The sequence below is a fragment of the Ambystoma mexicanum genome, chromosome 10, assembly GCF_040938575.1.
Source record: "Ambystoma mexicanum isolate Mex_15411 chromosome 10, UKY_AmexF1_1, whole genome shotgun sequence".
NCBI lineage: Eukaryota > Metazoa > Chordata > Amphibia > Caudata > Ambystomatidae > Ambystoma > Ambystoma mexicanum.
This window is the reverse complement of record NC_090932.1, coordinates 141,283,090-141,303,867: the sequence shown is the minus strand read 5'-3', so window position 1 is coordinate 141,303,867 and position 20,778 is coordinate 141,283,090. Positions and strand designations below refer to the sequence as shown.

The following is a 20,778-nucleotide window of genomic DNA, read 5'->3' as shown; positions in this document are numbered from 1 at the left end:
GGAAGCAAACAGCACCAGTCATGTGAAGGGGAAGGTGGGTCTGCGCCCCCACCCCGTGGAGGGCGGCCCACAGCTCCTGCAGCAAGGACAGGCTGAGTGGCCATCTGCCGCATGAAGGAAGACTTCCTTGCGGCCTCGGCCGCAAAGTTGAAGGAAGCGGTTTCCGCCACATGGGGGAGGGTTCGGTTGCCCACCCTAAGGCGCCCCCACCCCACCGTTGTGGGGGAAGAAGAGATTCAGCCGCAGGAGGAGGAGCTGCTGCCCCTCCCCCCTTGTGAAGGAAGATTGATCTGCGGCATCGGCCGCACCAGGAAGGCAGCATTGGCCAAGTAAGCTGCTGCCCCCGAGACGAAGGAAAATGCTGGTGGCCCAAGCTGCAATGAAGAGGCGCTGCCCCTTCCCCCACCGAGAGGAGGGAGATGCCCGGCGGCCCCAGCCGAAACAAGAAGAATGCGGGTCGTCGCCCGCAATGGGGAAGAGAGGTCCGCCCCCCCCAAGAAGATATGGAGCGGCCCCAGTCACAATGAAGAGGTGAGCTGCCCCTCCCCAACCCGCAAGCCATGGAGGTGAAGGGCGGTGATGTTTGCCACAATGAAAAAAAAAAGAACTGCGTGGCAGCGTCCCCGCCCCCCAGTGAAAAAAAAAAAGAACGAGGAAGTGCTCCGAAGTGGAGGGCGTAAATAAATAAGATACGGCTCCCCGGCCCTCCAGAGACCTGGACCGGCGAGGGTGAGAAAAAAATGAAGTGGGACTGCAGCACAGCTGAGGCGGCCCCCCATGGGAGATGGGCCCAACTCCAACTGGGCCCGCAGGAAGAAAAAAAAACACGTGGACAATGGGGCAGATGCTCCCCCCAAGCAACAAAGAAAAGGGGCACGACGGTCACCCTGTCTCACAGTAATACTGCAGGTACCCAGCCTGCATTATCAAGGGTCGGGGTGAGGGTAAGGAGAACATAAAGGCCTCTAGCATCTCCTCCGTTCACCCTCAGGAGAGAGCGACGCCAATATCAAGTGGGATGGGGCAGCATCCAAATGAACTGGTGGGAAGGCAAGCAGAATGTATCGTGCAGAAGGTAGGCAGAATGCTAGGTGGCCTCTCGGCAACAAAAAAGAAGGCCAGGTCGATGGCACTGCACCAGTGTCATCTTGCCGGCAGCTCACAGTGCAAAGAGAATGGAAAGGGAAGGTTGGCAGCTGTTGTTGGTGTTTCTGTGCGCCTTCCCAGCCCTGCAGCTCAGGCACCCTGCCACCAGTTTTTTCCTGCCACCCGCCCCCATGAGGGAGAGTAAGTGTAATAAGTGGCCTACCGCCATGGTGCCAGTACTCCATCACAGGCGGCCCCTAGACTGTGGATTGGCCGATGTGGCTCCTGGGCCTCTCCAGTTGCGGCTTTGCCGGCCTTCGTGACTGTGGTGTGACTGTCCGAAGTGAGCATTGGTAAGGACAAAAGCTGGCTTCCTGCAACTCCAGGAGTGTGTAAGATGGGCATCATTGTTGACATCCCATGAAGACTGGGAGCCTGCGGATTTGGACTTGCTTAAAATGGCCCAGTCGGTGGGCAATGTAGGTGGGCAATGTAATGCGGTGCACATCCCTAGCTATGGAATGCTTACTGTGGTGCCAGTAGCTCTCATTGGTGCCCTTTGGGGACAGTGGAACCACTCACCTAGGTTAATAAAGGGTGTGAAAGTAGTAGAGTGGTGGTATTAGTATTGGTGTGTAGTTTTACTGTGGTTTTGACGGGGGGGGGGGTTTGTTTGGTTGTTATGAAAAAAGGAGGAGTGTTGCATGTCACCCCTTCTGGGGGACATGGTATCTTCTATTAATGGTGTCATGGTGGTCACATGGTTACCCCATGTGACCATGTTAATAAAAGAGACGAGCCACTTCCGGCTCGCCAGTCTCTGTGATCCTGACTCCTGTGTCTTTGTTGGTGGACCCTGCTGGTGCGACACAGCATGCCAAGGGCCTAGCCACGTGGCCCGGCTTTGGGACGACGACCCTGCCAGGCAACACCGTCCCCCTTGGTTTGATTCTGCCATGTGATCATGGCCTGCATTATCCTCCCCGGCATTGGTGCCCCCAGAGCCAGGGCGGGATCCAGTTGGGAGCCCCCAGCCGCCATGGTCCGCTCTGGTGCACTGGAGTGAGCAGGGTGATCCCTGCGTGCTGAGAGCGGCATGGATGCTGTTCCCGTGGCCCCGTCGGGTGACTCCGACATCTGCATGGCCCACTCCAGTGACCCCAGAGCAGGCCACAACACCGGCCAACTCTTGATGAGGCCCAGTGTCAAGAGTGATCTAACTGCATATAGTAAAACTTTAAAAGAAAATAAAGTATTCAATGTTGTTTTTTTACTACAAAAATGGGACACATAACTAAAGAAAATGTGTGCTTCTGTGAGTACACACACATATGCGCGCACACACAACATACACAGATATAAGTTAAGGTTGGATTTGTAGTCTGATGTACTTTGTTTTTATTTGTGAAATAGTTAATTTTTACCGAGGTTTTGTAGTCCCCATAATGTTGCAATTTCCAACATTAATAGGTTTTACATTTGTCCAGCTGTTTGTTCAATTTTCACTTCGTAGTTTTCTTTTTTTTTTCCTGCATGATCGGATTTCTTTGTGTCATGTTGGTGTGTACGTTTTCCAAAATGCAGTAGTCCCTGTCAGCGCTCCTGTTTTGATCTGTGTGTGTCGTTGTGGAATATATATTTTCCAAATAAATTGTAACCTTTCTTTTTCTGTATCACTGTTTGATGTATGTGCGGCACGTCTGCATATGTACCAGCACTCATGTTATTTATGTTTTGTGGATAAGGTATGAACAGAGCTTGCCCTTTTTTTGTACATGTCTGTGTGTTTCACGTGTTCTACACATTCCGGAATCCTGTGTTTTCCTTTCACATGCTAAAACAAGATCATTGCAGTGTCTCTGCATGTGTGTTCCATTTCCATCTGTATTTTGGTGTTTTCTCTGTGTTCTGGGCTTACCAGAATTGTGCATGTGTTGTTCGTGTTGGAAAGCCAATTGGAGCCTCCTACTGTGAATGTGTGTTGTGTTTTCATTATGCATTCCTACTTGTTTGTGTGGTTGTCGCCTGTTGTGTGCATATCGTCGCTGTGAGAAGTCCCGTATGGTATGATATGTTTGGTGTGTGCGTTGTTCCATTCCACATTTCTGCCTTTTTGGTTCCACAAGTATGTGTTTCACATTTCAGTGTATGTGGCATTGCATGTGTGTGTGTTCTGCATCTTTTTCCATAGTGTTCGTTTGTGTGTTAACTGTTGTGTACCAGTCTGAAGAATGTGTTTTAATGGATGCAGCCATTCGCATGTTTGAGTCTGATATGGCGTGTTTCCCGGTTTGTCAGCTCTACTGTTCAAAGGAATGATAGTTGCAGTTTGGACATTTAGACAAGTAAATACATCAAATGATCTTTTTCAATTATACATAAACATAGACACATACATATGCATGCACTCTCACCTATCCCCAGTAGATGGGTAACTATGATCATTAGGAATATGGAATATATTCTATTGAAAGGTTTGCAGGACAATCTGTTAAATAAAGACATCAAAGCTTGTCCTGTTGACGGTGTTATTCAGACCACGAATGTGAAATGAACCCTGATTCTAATAATGGCCCATCTGCAAACATACGGTGTTCATTGCACACTCTGCTTAATGTTTCCACACCCTGCAATCGCTCTGTGAACCAGCTATTCGGAGGTAGGCAAAGAGAGGCACTAGGGACGGACAGAAAACCTGGGCCAAAATAAATGTATAGAGGCTGGATTATCACAAATTAGAGACGGAGCAAAAGTATTTTACGCCTGCGCAAATACATTTTGCACAGTTGCATTAGAGCTAGTGCACATTCCATTTGTAAAAGCGCCAATGCACTTGCACATGTGGAAATCCTGTATGTGCATGCAGAAATGCATTTGAGGAACTGTGAATTTGCTCAAACCTGGCCCTTGGGCTACTGGCACCCTACTTATTGCTTTTGTCCACTTCCATCCCCTTACACACCTCTGGAGACTTGAGAGTCGGATAAAATCCTATATTCCCCTGCATTGATATCATGCCTGTGGAATATGACTTATATATAGTATAGCAGGAGTGTATGGCATTAAGAAAAATGTTCATATGCTAATTGTAGAAGGGTGCCCCCTGCTATAAGGCCTCCTGTTGCACCGTGAACCCCTCCGGCCAACAGAAGACACAGAAGACTCTGCTTCCCGCCTGGGCTCAACGTGCTCTGGTGAGCACACATGATTTGCCCAATTGATTGATTTCCACACGCAACAGAGTTACGTCACTCCGCCGCATGTGTCTATTAAAGGGACACTACACTCCTCCTTTTCTATAACAATAACAACATCTCAAATCCACCACCCACACAAAACATTTGGCAAATCACACCTGATAACGGAAAAGGTGTAACAGTCTCCAGCAACTCCCGTCTACATGACTCGGGTGTCCAGTACATCACCATTCAGCCGGGCAGGGCTCTCCCTCCCAGCTCGCTGGGGATAATGTCTGCTCCTTTCCCAGCTCAGCCTCTCCTCACCTGCATCCCCTTGGTCCAGGGGAATCTGAGAGCACTCAGTCACACCACCTTCATCAGGTTCTTTGTACGTTTCCATCCAAGGCTGTCACCATATAACCCTTCATTGCAATCACGTCCGTGGTGCTCAGTTTCTATGTCAACGACAGCTTCCCTTGGGGGTGCCTATACCGTACTATTACCTTTTCTCCCAGGTCTAACTGGTTCTGTTGAAGCACCCTTCTCATATTCTTACACTTATTTCTGTACCTCCTCCCCTCCTCCACTTGGGCATCATCAGTTATAGCCAGCTCTTGGTCACCTGCGTCCAGCAAGAGACCCCTCAGATATCTCTTGAACAACGCTTCCGCTAGGCCTACTCCAGACGAGCAATGGGGAGTTGCTCGATATTCCCTTAGGAACTGGTACAGGGCCCTTTGAAGACACTGTCACTGCCCATAGGTGATCCTAAACACCTTGTTGAGGGTTCTGATGAACCGTTCTTCTTCGCTGTTGGCCCGTGGCCACACCGGAGTGATCTTCCTATTGTGTACTCCATACTCCTTCAAGAATTGGGTGAAGCTCTCCCCTTGGAACGGCTGTCCATTATCAGAGCACAGGGTCTGGGGCAGTCCATGGGTTGCAGTGATGTTTTTTTTTCAGCTCCACTGCCACATTGTCGAATGACACCAAAAATTTGACCTCCGGGTACCTTAACCACTGGATAAGGTGCACTGCCTTCCACGGCTGTGTCCCTTGAGGCATGAACTTGATCAGGAGGTACCTCTGTGCCAGGGATGCCTCCTGGCAACACACACAGCCCGCTACAAACTCCTCTACCCTCATTTCCAAGTCTGAGAACCACACTTTCAGCCATTGTCTGGCTTTGGTCTTGGGCATTCCTTGGTGGCCCTTATGTGCTGGATTAATCACCTGCTGTACCTTGTTGGCGGGCATGACCATCCTGACCCTCACAGCAGTAGCCCTGACTCTGTGAACGTCAGCTCATCTTGAACCCTTCATGGCTGCTCCGGAGTCACTCATGCCTCCTGAGTTCTCTTACCCAGACCCTCCAGGACTAACTTCCATTCCCCACTGTGCGGTGCATCCCTAAGTATCCGGAAGAACACTTTCAGAGTCCATCTCCAGTTCCTGGATTTGCATTGAGGTAGTGGTGGCTGACTCCACAATGAGTTGTAAATGTTCATCGGCCTCCTCGATGCTGATCATGTCCTACACTTCATCCTTGTCCTGGGGGTGGCATGACAAATAGTCAGCCACGTTGTTCACCCCTGGTCGGTACACCAATGACACGCCATACTGCAGCAACGCTAGCATACACTTCTCAATCCAGGCTGAGGTTTTTGACAATAAGTCTGCCATGATGGGCAGCAGAGGCTTGTGATCCGTTACCACCATCACCGGTCCATGGAGCCCATATAGCTGAAAGTACCTGCACCCCCTAAGCACTCAAGGGCCTCATGCGTAATCTCAGAGTATCATGTTCGGTCTCCACAGAGAGCGGCTGGCATATGCAATGGACCTCACTTCTCCTTTTGTTGTCCATCTGCATTAGAACCACTTCCAGACCAAATGGACTGCTGTCTACCACTACCTCAGATGGAAGAGATGGGTCAAAGAACGTCATTGTATCTTCAGCTGTGAGCTCTCTTTTGACATCCTTAAACACTGCTTGCTCAAGAGAGCCCCAATGCCAGGTGATATCCTTCCTCGTGAGGCTCCTCAGGGGCTCGGATGGCGTGGCCAGATTCCTTATGAACCGCCTGCAGTACGTCACCATGGCCAGAAAACTGTGCATCTCTGTCATATTCTCCAGGGCCCTTGCTTCCATTATGTCATTGACCTAGCAGGGGTCTGGGGACACCCCACCTTCTTTGAAGAGAAAGGTTCAATGCTTGTCCTCAGAACCCCACACTTCTCCCGAAGCAGCATTAAGCCCAGTGTGTTCCAGGGTCCTCAGCAGGGGAGTGCCATGTGCTCAACCTCCAACTTGGTAAACACTAGGATGTCGTCACTGATATTTAAGACAGCTTCTAGGTCCGACCAGAGCCCCTCTTATCAAGTTCTGGAACAGCTCAGCAGCTGATGACACACCGGAGCTGAAGCGTTTATATCAGTATAGTCCTCGGAGTGTCGTCAATGTTTTGATGTACCTGGACTCAGGGTGTAACATGACCTGGTGGTACCCAGCCCTCAAATCTAGCTTGGAGAAGAAACTTGAACCCTGTAGCTCTGCAATGATGTCATCCATTGTAGAGGTAAGGTGTCTCTCCATCTTGATCGCCTTATTGGGCAGTCATATGTCCACACATATTCTGACAGAGTCAGGCTGTTTAGGTTTACAAGCAATCACAATAGGCACACCAGTCGGTCCTTCCACTTTTTTGATTATGTACAAGTTCACGAGATTCTCCATTTCCTTGTCCACTAGCTCCCATAAGTGAAAAGGGACTCTTCGGTGCTTCAGGGTGGCTCGTTGGATGGATTCTTCAATGTGCAGTCTCACTGGCTGACCAACCATCTGGCTGATAAACACAAATATCTCAGTAAATCTTTTGATTACCGCCTGCACATCCTCCACATAAACACTACATGCAAAACTAACACTACCCAGTGTTTCTGCCGCAGCACAACTCTGGAGCGTGTTGGTCTTCACAATTGTCACAAGGAACTGTGCCTTAATCAAACTGCTGCTCCAACTTTGACACAAACGCCCTCACCAATGGGATGGGTTGATCACCCCCGAAAGTGAAGATGCATGCCTTTGGACTATGCAGCGTTGGGGGGTCTCTCATGGTTTCATAATGCACCATGGCCATGATGTTAACCAAGGCACCCATGTCCACCAGCACTGGCACCGGCGATCCATCCACCTGCACCATGCATTTTGGCTGCCTCCTGGCTTTAGCTCGCAAAATGCTGCATTGGAGATAAAGAACATTTTCTCATCATCTTCTTCCTCTTCCAGGTCCTGGACTGCTCCTAACCCCTCCTGATCCATGAGGGCCAAATTTGGTGGGTGCTGCTGTCTGAAGAACCCGGCCTGATTGGGGCTTCTCTGGAATACTACTGGTAGCGGAGCACTGCACATGCATGCATAATGCTCTACATTCCTGCATCTTCCGCAGGCTTTTCCTTTTGCTGGACACTCCACGGGGTGTGGTAGGTCATACCCACACTTCAGACATGACTCAGACAACCTGTTGTTTCTGTCCTAATGCGGTCCAGTGGGCCGTCGGCCCCTCTCGCCCCTTGGCCACGGCCAATGAAACATACTTCCTCAGTCTTACCTGGGCGAATAGCCACATCCACCCTGGACACATGTGTATCCGTCACCTCATGCAACCATTCAAGCTTAAGGATACGGGGTAGTGTGAGGACTGGCTCACGCAGCACTTGATGCCCTAACTTGCCAGATACACATCCTTGGATCAACTGGTTGCAAATCATGGCGTGCTCATTGTCCCAGGTGCACGATGTTGCCATGGCCTGGAGGTGGATAAGAAAAGCGTCCAACGACTCATCGTACCGCTGCCTCGCACTACACATGATGAACCTCTCATAGTCCATATTTGCGAGAGGCATACAATGTTCACGTAGCGCATTCTTTGCCTCAACGTAGGACTCATCAACTGGTTGCAATTACTGGAAAAACTGATGCACTGCCGGGCTAGCTGAGTGCAAAAGTGTGGCCACCTTGCTCTCCTAATCAGTCTCCCAGTGGCTTTGAAATACATATGCATGCAGTCGATCCACAATTTCCACCTCGGCTGGATGGTGCCGCTCAGATCAGGCATTGGGGCCAGCGCACCCTGTTGGTGCAGGACTTGGGCACCCCCTGGCACAGCCAGTGCAGATCCAGCAGGGGCGCCTCCTGCATTCTGGTCATCCGCCGTGTTGGTGAGAGCAGCAGCACCCCAACCTTGCTAGGGGCCGCAACCCACACTGGAAACAGAGTAGAACGAATAACCCAACAGGTGTGTCCTTCACCACAAAATGTCCTGTAGTGCCCAATATGGCTCACCCCTCCACACTGTTCAGAAGAGCAGTTGCAAAATTGAGCACCTTGAAAAGCGTGAGGAATCGTCCCAGGAGTGTCCACCCTTACTTCCTACACAAGCTGCAATCAGTGCAAAGAACAGAGTCATAGGCCAAAATATATACCATCAAAATGACAGAGGAGAGAAAAGAAGAAAACTAACTTCCTCTCATGGGTCTCCCAAAGTCACACAGCATTCCCCTCACCTTCCAACTTCCAGATGAGGGATCCAGGTCACACTGTGCAGAAATTCACCTACGTGGCAGTGGGAAGTCCAAAAATGTGGCCTAGAGAGCACAAGCACTCCTGTAGGTAGCTGCAACCCCCTCAGCCATAACGACACAACATGGCAGCCGAAAATGCTGCATGCACCGGGTCCGCGGCATGAGAGAACATCATCTTCCGGTGAATCATAATTTTGATTTACAGTGTGCCCAGTGCTCCAAAAGGAAAACAGAGCCTTTATTCAAGAACGCTTTTCCATAGATGTGGTATACACTGTCCTACTGATGTTATATGCACCACTATGTAAGTACACACAGAGATCGGTAAGTAGGGGGCAGCACATCCAATGTCCAAAGAATGCTGTGAATTTAGGGCTTGCACATTATGAGCCTGTTTTACAAACATGTTTTATCATGGGAAAGTCCCATTGAAAACATGTTTGTAAAACAGGCACATTGCTTTGATGTAAGAGGTGTTCATTTTTCATGAGAACACCTATATCTATGCCCAACATCCCTGAAAACCTAAGTGCCAGGCTAGTATGAAGTCTCTGCAAAAAGCATGAGCATACTCGTCCTTGGCACTTAAGGGGTTTTAAAGTTCTCAACATTGGTTGACTTTCGATCTCTTCTATAAGTGCGTCCTAATCTGCTTATTGTTGAATTGCCTAATGCCACCGGGATGTGTCGATTTATACTTAGTATGTATGAGAAAACATCTGTTCCAAAAAACACACTGTAAGGCATATTTGAAAAGCCTGTATTCATATTTTGTAATGCTTTTGACAATGTAAACATCTGGCTTCGCCGTATTCCATGGCTACGCTGGATAATCAATGGGGCTCATTACGAGTCCGGCGGTAGCCGTGCCGGTAAAAACGGCAAGCTGCCGCCAGACCTTTAGTGATGTACGAGCGCCGGACTTGCCACATAAACTGGGGAATTACAGCCCGGTTTGTCCACTTAATCCGGCACCCGCAATTTTGTTAATCCCCATTCCCGTGGAGTCCCAAAGGATTCCACGGGAATGGGGAGGACGGAAGCACCAGCACTGTGCGCAATAGTGCTGGTGCTTCTGTGAAACTCTGTAGGCGTGTCCCGTACCGCCTGACAGTTCTGACCTGGCGGGCGGAACGGCACCCGTCCGTAGAACTCTTAGTTTGCCATACCGGAAACAACGGTTTCCAGACCGGCAAACTTGTAATGAGGGCCAATGCGTTCTTCTAACGTAGACTTCTTTATTAGAGTAGTACGTTCAATGAGATGTTTTCCCAGCTTCACTTTGAGCAGGTTTTTGTCTCATGAATGTAAAATATTACCTGTCCATGTGAAGTTTTATCTTCAAATTTGACTGCTAACAGGGAGTTACATAATTGTTTTGAGCATAAAGGTAAAATGGCAAAAAAAATCAATGGTTTTAGAAAATGTACTTTTTTCGTTATTACGTTTCTCCTTTGATTGACAATTCATTTTGAAGTAATTATAAACACATCAATCATTTTCTTGTTAATTTCTGTATTACAGGTTTTGCCAAGAAACCTGGCCATTCCTTATTGCGAGGTTTCTCAGATCCTCGGATTACCACCAATTTTAGTGCATGCTGATTTGGCATTGGCAAATTGGAAGAAAAAAAATCCTCTGGGGTAAGATGGCTTTCAAATTACATTCCAATACACAATAAAGTGTGACTGTACAGCGCTGCAATGCTCTCAGAGCCAGGTGTGTGCTAGGTACACATTTATGAGAACAAATGACAAATATATAAAACCTGCACACAACAAAATCAAAAGCCTGCAGATGATGTGCACATGTATACATTAAATGTTGATGCTCTTGTTAAAAAGGCTAGTAAAAAATACATCATTAGTTTGAGCAAATGAGAGATTTCTTGGCGTTAAAATGTATACAGATCAGTGAGCAAGCCAAAAGGCCTCATCAGGAGTCTGGCGGTATCCCAGCGTTAATTCCGTCAAGCGAAATTAGAGTTCCCGCTGCGTCCTGCTGCTCAATTTGCGTTCGATCACAACATGTCATGAATGTAGCACACATCACTTTGACGGTAACACTAAGTCCGTCTGGCGGAATTAGTGCCAAAACAGGGCACTCCAAACACAAACTGCCAAAACCCAGCTCAATTATCATTTCCGCTGGACAGTAGTTGGCGCTAGTAGTGCTGGCGCAATTATCACTGGCGGAAATAGCATCATCGGTGGACCGGGAAGCATGGTGCAGACCATCTTTAAAAACAGAATCCATCCTGAATCTCCCACTTCCTGCAGTCATCCGGCCCCAAAGCCACTGGGATCATGTCGCTGGAGAGGACCCGAGGGAAGGTGCCTGAAAACTGGCTCTTTTAGCCTAAATTCAGTGATGGGGAGCTGCAAGTCCTCACTGATGAGGTGGTGGGACACTGTGACAAGCTATATGGGAGTAAGCAGAGGAGAACATCAGGGCAGCACAAGACTACAATCTGGCAGGCAGGACGCCAAAAGGTCACAGCGGTTGTCATGATCCCCCGGGATGCTGAAGACTGCAGCAAGCGATGGAATGACCTCCTCTCCAAACACAGGCAGGAGGCCATGGCCACAGGAGGGGGCACCAAATAGCCTCACACTGTGGGAGGAGAAGGCAAGCAGCATCCGAGATATGAAGGGGATCGAGGGAGTAGGCGGAGCAGAGGTGGGTGCCAGCAGCCAGGAAGCAGGAGGTGAGTCACCCCCCAATGCACATTGCAAATTACCAACTAAATAAAATGTCCCTTATCATAAAATGTGCCAATGGACAGGGGCACATGCCAGCAGGCCCAGCAGCTGGCACAGGCAGTCAGGGTCAACTGATGGGTTAACACATCAGCCCCCCTCCACAGCAGCCTAGGGGGAGGCCACCAAGTGTACCCCTCAGCTGGTGTGAAGTGTGAAGGTGTGGCTAGCAATCTATACAAGTGCAACGCACCCCACTCAACTGCTGGCGCTCTCCATGCCAGCAGAAGTGTGGTGTGTGTGCATCTACACACTTCACAGCCATCACAACAACATGTGCTGGGCCCTGTCAGACAGCCCCATGCTGGTATGGCAGACAAGCCACATGGCAGTGTACATCTTCCTGCAACATACATGAGAACAGCAAGCCAAACACAAAACCAAACAGAACACTGCTGCTGGCTGCACAACTGCATCCTATTGAACCATGGAAGTGCCCAAGACAATGCAACTAAATCCACTCACAACAGGTGTGTTTGGCACGGGGAGTGGCAGTAGGGGCATGAGCAAATACGATCATCCCATGCGCAGATAAATCAATGGCAGGGCGTGGATGCCAGCACATGACCATGAGAGTATGCCACAATTTGCATGACAATGCAAGGCCTCTTGCATGCAAGGTTGACCCAGCCAGCTGCACCTGCATGGATAGCCTGCCTTGGCCGCTGAACGGCCAGATGCCACCTTGCCATGGGTCACAGACACACAGATGCAAACAGGTGCATCCTGCTGTGTGCACATGCAATGGACTATGTACATCCATGCACTTCTGGCCACATGGGTAGGGTGCCACTTTGATCAATAGCATGTGTAACTTGCATGTCAATGCACATGAACACACGATGCCTGACAGCATGTCATTACTCCACTATAGGCTCTCAGGTGGCTTAGGAAGAGGCTGAGGAGGATGAGGGTGAAGGCCCATTAGCTGAGGCCTCCAGCACTTCGACATCGACTCCAACCCCTGAAGGACAACCAGCTGTGATGCGCAAACGCAAGGTGTAGCGTACCACACCAGGCCCCAGCAAGACCAGGCCTTCTGGTGTCAGTCAGGCCTTGTGCCCACCCCATGTGCCTCAGGGAGCACCACCACTCCAACTGCACCCAAACAGCCGGCCATAGTACCTGTGACTAATGACACAGCTGCTGGCATGTGTGACGAGGCTATTCTGGAGCAAACCACCCGACAGCCACAGGGCGCTGTTAAATCGCACAGCCCAGACAGCATGCTACACGGCCAGCAGTCCCAGACAGCGGAGTGTGTCATGAACACCCGCTTGTATGGTTCTCCTTGTTTCAGTCAAGCCTCACCACATAGCTCCCAACCTATTCCCCTGCCCACAACATCTTACAGAGGCTCGACACAATGGAGAGTCGGCAAGTTGAAAAGGAGGCTAATGCCAATACCCACTCCCTCTACCTCCAGGCCATACAAGACTGGGTCCTGCTGTGAGCATGATAGTATGCCGACTCCTGTGGTGTGTGTGAATCCCACACAGGTGTCATTAGCCAAGGCAGCTGCGGGTATCTAGAGTCACCTGCAAAGAGAATGGCTGAGCTATGAGTAGCAGTGTATTGTGTGGGTGTTACCGTTCACAGCATATGGGCAAAGGCCATCATGTGTGGCATATGGGGCTTAATTGTGAGGCATGTGTTTAATTCACTGCATGTTTATGTTGTATATATCGCCTCATGCCACATGCACCCTGTTCTCTTGAAGATATATTTTCAAGTGTTTATCATCATGCCAAAATGACTTGGTGGCTCTCTTGTGCCAGTATATTTATCGGGCTGCCATAGGTTTGTGGGGGGCAGCAGCTCTACATTGATAGCTGAGTGTACCTGGGTACTTGGCTACGGTACCGGCAGGGTAATTCATGTGGGATGTTATGTCACACTTTGAGTAACATTGATTATGGATCTCACATGTTCCAATGTGGTACCTGTATTTATGTGTGTGTTGATCGTTACTGTTGATGTGCATCAGCATATACATACAGGTACGTCCAACATTTCCATGTTCTGTGGGGTTTACAGTGTAATTGACGTGGGAGGAGGGAAGGTCTAACTTGTACATTGGCTTGTCAGGGCATGCATTCTGTGGTTGTGCCCATGCAGCCCCACCCAATATGGTTGGATGCATTGCAGCAGCTTTGCGTATTGTGTGCTGCCACTTTTACTCACCACTATCCATGTCCGATGTCCTCTGTTCCTCTCCATGTATCCAGGTAGTGTACTATTGAGGAGGACCATGGCGTCTTGGGTGGAACCTGGGTAGCGGACGCAACAGTGGGTGATGTACATGTTGGTATCGGAGGTCAACTGCACATTCAGTGAGTGGTAGTGCTTCCTGTTGTGGTACATTGCTGTGTGGGCCTGGGGAGGCCACTAACGCCACATGGGTACAGTCTAGGGCTGCAATGACAGTTGGCATTTGTGTAACAGCATGGAACTGTGCCTTCATGGCATGCACCAGTTCTGGGGTGGTAGGAAGTGAGATGTAGTGTGATAAATACTGCAGGCGAGCCTTGAGCACCTGGACTGGCACACCACAAAATGTTGGCTGTGCCATGCCGTGAAGCATGGCCACGGAGTGCTGGAAGGTGTCAGTTCCTAGGAATTGTAGGACAGATCCAAGCTTTAGCAGTGGGGCACAGATGTCCTTATGTTGATCCTGCTCTCTATGTCCCCCTGGATTTTGGGGAGAAGCTCACTTATGGTCTCCATGTTGAGGTGGTACAGGGTTACCATCTGATTGTCAGTAAGGGTCATGGGTGAGGGTCTGACCCTAGGTATTGGTGTATGTCTTACTTGGCATCTCCTCCTGCTTCTTCTCCTCCTCATCCTAATCTCGACACCCTGTCCCTTTGGCTGGTTGTCCTCCCTCTGTAGCTGCAGGCACAGCATGAGAAGCTGCATTTCCAATCTCACAATGTGTTGTGCCAGCATTGTGCTGTAATCTGTGTTTAGGGAAGGCAGGTCCCTTATGCAGCCCTCTTGAGTGGATTGGGTTCACCTGTGGCTTCATTTCTGGCACCTATATGCATTTACCTCCACCTGGAGGCTGGAAGTAACTGTGCTTTGATTTTGGCAGTATTAGCACCGTGTTTCAGCACTAATTCCAATGTGTCAAGTCATATGATGCAGCAGTAATTGCGCTTCCTTGTATCGGTGCTGATTCCGCCAGCTGTACTGCAGTCAGCAGTATTTGCGCTGACTCCTGATTTGGTGGAGTGGTAAATGCAGCTGTAAATTTGTTACAGCCACTTTTAAAGGTTACTGCCAGGGTTTTGATGAGGCCCAACATCTTGATTAGTATTCAATGCTTTGGGCAGAGGTGACATGTAAGGGCCCATCTTTGAATTAAGCATTGGGATCGGAAAGTATAGCTCCTGTTAGACTCCAGGGGTTTTGTAAGCGACTTCAATTCAACACTACAGCTAAATCAATGCCTAGTCTGGAATGCTGAGGGAAACCCTTATTGATATATTTTTATGTCCAGTTTGTTACTCTGGATGACTACCCTTATATAACGCCCCTCTCTTAGAATCCCCCTGACCCCACTGAGCCAAGAAGTAGGTTTTGTTTTGCAAATTAAAAGGTTTATTGAAAATTAAACAATATATATCTATCACACTTTTATAGTAAATTAATATTTAATAGCACACTTGTGAAGATGATAGTGATAGACAATGGATAATGTTACAGTAGTACACTCTTTTTGATGGCTTAGAAGTCATATAGAGAGGATGAAGTAGCTGAGAATGCTTTTATGGCTTCAAGGACAATGCAATGATGAATGAAAATGCAGTACAGAAAATAAACTTGATATGACTTCAACAAAAGACAATGTAATCACTTTTCTTTGACAATTCACCTCCCCCCCCCCTTTATGCAAGGTAAAGAGATGGAAGGAAAGCACACAGTTCTCAGGAATGCAATCAAATGTAATTCAGTTCCCCCCTAGCAAGCTTAGATGAAAACAGGTAGGAGTTTGAAACACAGGCAAAATCCTTTTATGTGGTTGCAATTAAGTGAAAAATATGCTAAAAATGCTTTTAATTCCCTATAGGGGGTTCAGGGTGGGTGACAGCTACTTTGTATTAGTTCAGGATCACTTTAGCAATGCTCTATGAATGATTGTCAGGTTGCACATGAATTTCAGCAAGGAAAGCAAGGACAAATCGTTTTACACGTGGCTGAAATTAAGCAAAATGTCAAATCGCAGCAAATTTAGTCGCGTGCGTCGAGCGCGATTATGGAGGCACTATAAGGAGTAGGAAGTCGGTTCTAGGCTCATTGGAAAGCTTAGAATCTTAGCTTTAAGATGACAGTTAAAACTCCCTCCACAAACGGTTCCGGAGATACGGCCGATTTAGTCAAGGTAGTTTTTCGGATTTGAAATTTTAAAGCTCAGAATGACCGATGACAGTTTTCAGGTTTAAAGATGACAGAATGACACGATTCTAGGAGGCAGTTCTAATAGGCTAAAATAGTTTGGATTAGATTATTTTAAACTAAGAGATTGGTTTTGCACAGTGAGTACTCACACTATATTTTTGAAATAAGCCGTCAAGGTCTGGTCAGTTTGGACGGGGCTTCCGGCGGGTGGTTCTGAAGTCCCGGCTATCTGGTTCAGCTCTGCTCTCTGGGTCTGTCAAGCACCGGTTCTGCTCACAACGGACTGGTTTGTGGTTCTCTCTGGTTCCGGATACAGCACTGCTTTCTGGATACTGCTACAGGTTCTTGCAAAAGTTCTTGGCAAAGAATTCAAACAGCTCGCCCAGCTGTTGAATAGTTTGGTTGGTTTTGAGGCCTGCTGAAGAGGATTCAGCTTGTGGATTCAGGCCTCTGTGCTACGAATTTTGGAGTTAATTTCTGGTCTCTGGATATTGATGGATTTGAAGTATGGATCTCTGGATGTGAAGTCTGAAGTCTCCCGGCAAAGCGTCCCGCAAGAAAGTGGAAAGTGAATGTCCCTACATCTCCTGCACTGTCTGCTTTTATGTGTTTAGAAAGTGGGTGTGTGTGTAGCATAACTGAGCCTGCCCCTCTCTACTTGTCATTGGCCCAATTCTCCCCTCTCCCATGATTGGGGGAAGGAAATGGGGTGTCATCATGATGAGGTCTGTTTATGGGTCAGAGGATACTCCCCTGGTCAATTTGCCCACAAATCTATATTTGATTCAAATACATATTTCCCAGATACACAAATGGTTGACATTACATGTACATATTACAGATGAATTAAGACAGGTGTCTGTTCAAACCCCATGTTTCTGCGAGCCGGATTCAGAAATGACAACATTTTGCGCTTTTTGGTCAGTTTACCAATATCGGACATTTACCAAAAATTACACAAATGTGCCCAAGGAGTATGGACATTAATTGATGAAGTGTCAGATTTTTAACATGCAGACATTTGGAGTAAGACCCTATTTTCCGCTAGCAACCCCCCAGAATACACCACAGGGTCCTAACACCTCTTAAAACGTGCACAGAAAAATCACAAGAATAATGATATTACTTATATAATTCTGACAAGTCCGTACTATGAATTATCCATCTTTTTAAAAAAAAATATGCTCTGGCCCAAAGGGGTGTGGTTTCCCCCAAGCACATGGTGGAGTTTCTGGTTTGTCCACTTCCCCCAAGCTCAGCTTGCTAGCACAGGCACTTCCCCTCCCAGTTTCTCCCAAGAGGAAGCCATTTACGACCCCCCCAATATAACATTTGCCTGAGTCCAGGACATGGCTTTGTTCAATTTCCTGCAGTCTGCAGGTACCCCTCCCTTAATTCAATCAGAGAGGTGTGATCTCCTTTTGGTGGGGGCAGCAGGATGCAGCCAGGCCTGGGAAGAGTTGTTGAGACAGTTCAACTCCTGTCAGGGGTAGTTGTCAGGCAGAATTCAATTTCTTTAAGCCAAGCTTCAGCTAAATGTCCTGTTTGTTCCCAGTTTAAATCAAACTTACAATTTTTACACATGCAGCTAGAATGCTGATTCTAATTTCAAAACCATCACATTTAACAGTTGCAAACTATGTGACACTCAAAAGTAGGTCACTCATTTAATTTAAACATTTCGATTTTAGTGGTTTTAAATCCAATTTCAATTAAGCTGCTGACATCCACAGCTCAGCCAGTTTTGTTATAAACATTGTTTTGGGCTCTTCATCTTCCCAGATTTTGTATGCACACAACACTTCATTCTGCCAGATGTCTGCTGGTGTTCAGTAAGATTTTTGAATATCCTGCAATGTTTGAAATAGGCACTTTGAGCTTGCATTCAGGAAAACAAAGGTGATTTTAAGGCGCTTTTGGTCTAACAACACTGTTATTTTTCCTTTGACACCACCTTTCACCCCTTGCGCTTCCGGTCCATCATGCTGGCACTGGTGGGTGGCAAGTTAGACAACCATTTTGGTGTGCGCACAACCGCGCGGTTTTCCTGGTTCTGGGATGGAATTATGGGCGGCGACAGCTCATCCCCACATCCACCCAGTCTATTGATTTAGTTTTGTTCTGGGATAGAATAATGGGCGGCGACAGCTCATCCCCACATCTACCCCGTCTAATAATTCAACATGGGTCAAAACCCTTGACAGTTTCACAGATTCATAGAAGTGTTTTAAAATGATGCAATCCCATTTGAAAATGCTCTGTGAATCAGGCCTCAGGAGTCAAACAGCACTTTTCTTTTTAATTTTTGACATAATTACATAATAGTACATATAAAATTAACAGTTCATTTAAATAATAATTACACATAAAATGAGCAATTCAGGATACATAATGAGTCTCTCATAGAAGACACTTCAATCAAATACAATAATATTCCAGAAAAAGTATGATTAATTCACTATATAATTTTAAATCAATCAAGTAAGCTACACCTTTTTGACTTCTGACCTTAATCTGGGAAGCTGCTCACCCAGAAGCTTCTCCACACCATGAGACAAGCTGTTAGAGCTCCATCGACTCAATCTTGAAGGTATGCCACTGAGGCGGTCATTTGAGTTGTGCTGCGCACATTCTGAAATTTGCCACTAGCTGAAACTACTTTAATGGGCAATCATAGTTATTTAAATTGAACTGCAAACCGAGTGATAATGTCTACATTAGAGCATTTTAAATCCTTATCTGCAGTCACATCTGCTGCTTTTTATTGCTCCAACATGGCCCCCACCTCTTGAGCACCGGAGTGTTTTGGTGGGTTTGTTCCTTGATGGCCTGTGATTGGCCATGGCATAATACATATGGGCAAATCAGCATCACTGGCAGGCGAAGGCCAGCCCTCGTCCAAAGGCCCACTCCTAATGCCCCTGTCTGAGCCGGGCTGGGCATTGCAGGCCAATGTAATATACCACAGTCAAAGAATGTGCATTGATGCTGTGTCCTTTGTCCATGCGCCTTTGGACTATGGCAACTTCACTTCTGCTATTATATGAGTGCTGACTGTTTGCTCCATTTTCCAGCCTCAACCCTCCTTAGCACTTTGCCTGTGCCACCCCTGCCACTCTCAACGTTCTATCTCATTTGGCCCTTCTCTGTACTTCATGGTCATAAACTCTTACATTGTCTTCCCTTCATAAGCTCTCACTCCCATTGCTTCCACTTCTGTACTGCTGTGCTGCAATACTTGTGACATAAACACTGGATTTAGAAGTGCTCACATCCTGCATTGTCTTGTGTCTGTTAGTTTAGTTTAAAATTCGATTTTAGGTGCGTTTACTTCCTGCATTTTTGTGTCTGTTAGTTTAAATTTCAAACATAGGTGAGTTCACATCCTGCATTGTCTAGTGTCTTGTAGTTTAGTTTAAAATTTGAATTTAGGTGCATTCACTTCCTGTATGTTTGTGTCTGTTCGTTTATTTTAAAAATCAAATTTAGCTGTGCTCACATCCTGCATTGTTCTGTGTTTGTTAGTTTAGCTAAAAATCGAATTTCGGTTTGCTAACATCCTGCATTCTTCTGTGCTTGTTAGCTTAGTTAAAAATCGAATTTAGGTGTGCACAGATCCTGCATTGTTCTGTGTTTGTTAGCTTAGTTAAAAATCGAATTTTGGTGTGCACAGATCCTGCATTGTTCTGTGTTTGCTAGCTTAGTTAAAAATCAAATTTTGGTGTGCTCACATCCTTCATTGCTCTGTGTTTGTTAGCTTAGTTAAAAATCGAATTTTGGTGTGCACAGATCCTGCATTGTTCTGTGTTTGTTAGCTTAGTTAAAAATCCAATGTATGTGTTCTCTCATCCTTTATGTCTTGTGATTGTTAGTTTAAAAAATCGAATTTAGGGGTGCTCACATCCTTCATTTCTTGTGACTGGGAAATTCAAATCCTGAATTTTTCTGTGTTTGTTTGCTTAGTTAAACATTGAATGTAGGTGTGCTCACATCCTGCATGATTCTGTGTCTGTTAGTTTATTTTTCAAATCGAATTTTGGTGTGCTCACACCCTGCATTGTTGTCTGTCTGTTAGCTTAGTTTAAAATTCGAATTTAGGTGTGTTTAGTGCCTGCATTTTTGTATCTGTTAGTTAAAATTCAAAGTTAGGTGTGTTCACATCGTACTTTGTCTTTTCTATTTAGTTTAAAATTCGAATTTAGGTGCGCTGACATTCTATTTTATTCTATCAAATGTTTATATAGCACCAAAACGCCCACAGCCCTCATGGCGCTCACAGAACAGAACAAACAAAAAACACATAAAAGAGTCCTAGGCAGTGTGATGAATCAATTAGGTTCCTAATCTCCTCCTCCATCGAACATCTATGTCTACAGAGCTTTCTTAAACTGAGCGATTGTTGGAAGCTGAGATAATTCCAAATACTCAGAGCTCATACATTAAAACTTGAGCCCTCAAATCTCTTTAGCATAAATATTGGCTGCATTAACAAGTCTTTTTTATTGGACCGTAATGTACGCTTAAACGTAGTCTCCTAATCAGTGCTCTGAGATAGACTGGAGCATCACCAGCCAGGCATTTATAACCAGGCTTAGTGCTTTAAAGAGAATTGTCTGGCGAACAGGGTGCCAATGCAGCTCCCTGCGTGCAGAAGTAACATGATCTCTAAACTTCAGGCCACATACAGTTCTAACTGTACCATTATGAATGGTCTGCATCCTTTTTACATTACCTGTGATGAACCGACCAGCAGCCCATTACATTAATCC

General features: G+C 46.9%; 1 protein-coding gene across 1 annotated transcript in view; it reads left to right on the top strand.

The window, feature by feature from the left end:
- IDO2 (indoleamine 2,3-dioxygenase 2) overlaps positions 1-20,778 on the top strand; it is a 593,071-nt gene that overhangs the window by 148,074 nt on the left and 424,219 nt on the right. The window contains exon 4 of the mRNA XM_069617631.1: positions 10,374-10,492. Coding sequence (XP_069473732.1) covers positions 10,374-10,492 — 119 coding nt within the window. The remainder of the gene's footprint in view (positions 1-10,373; positions 10,493-20,778) is intronic.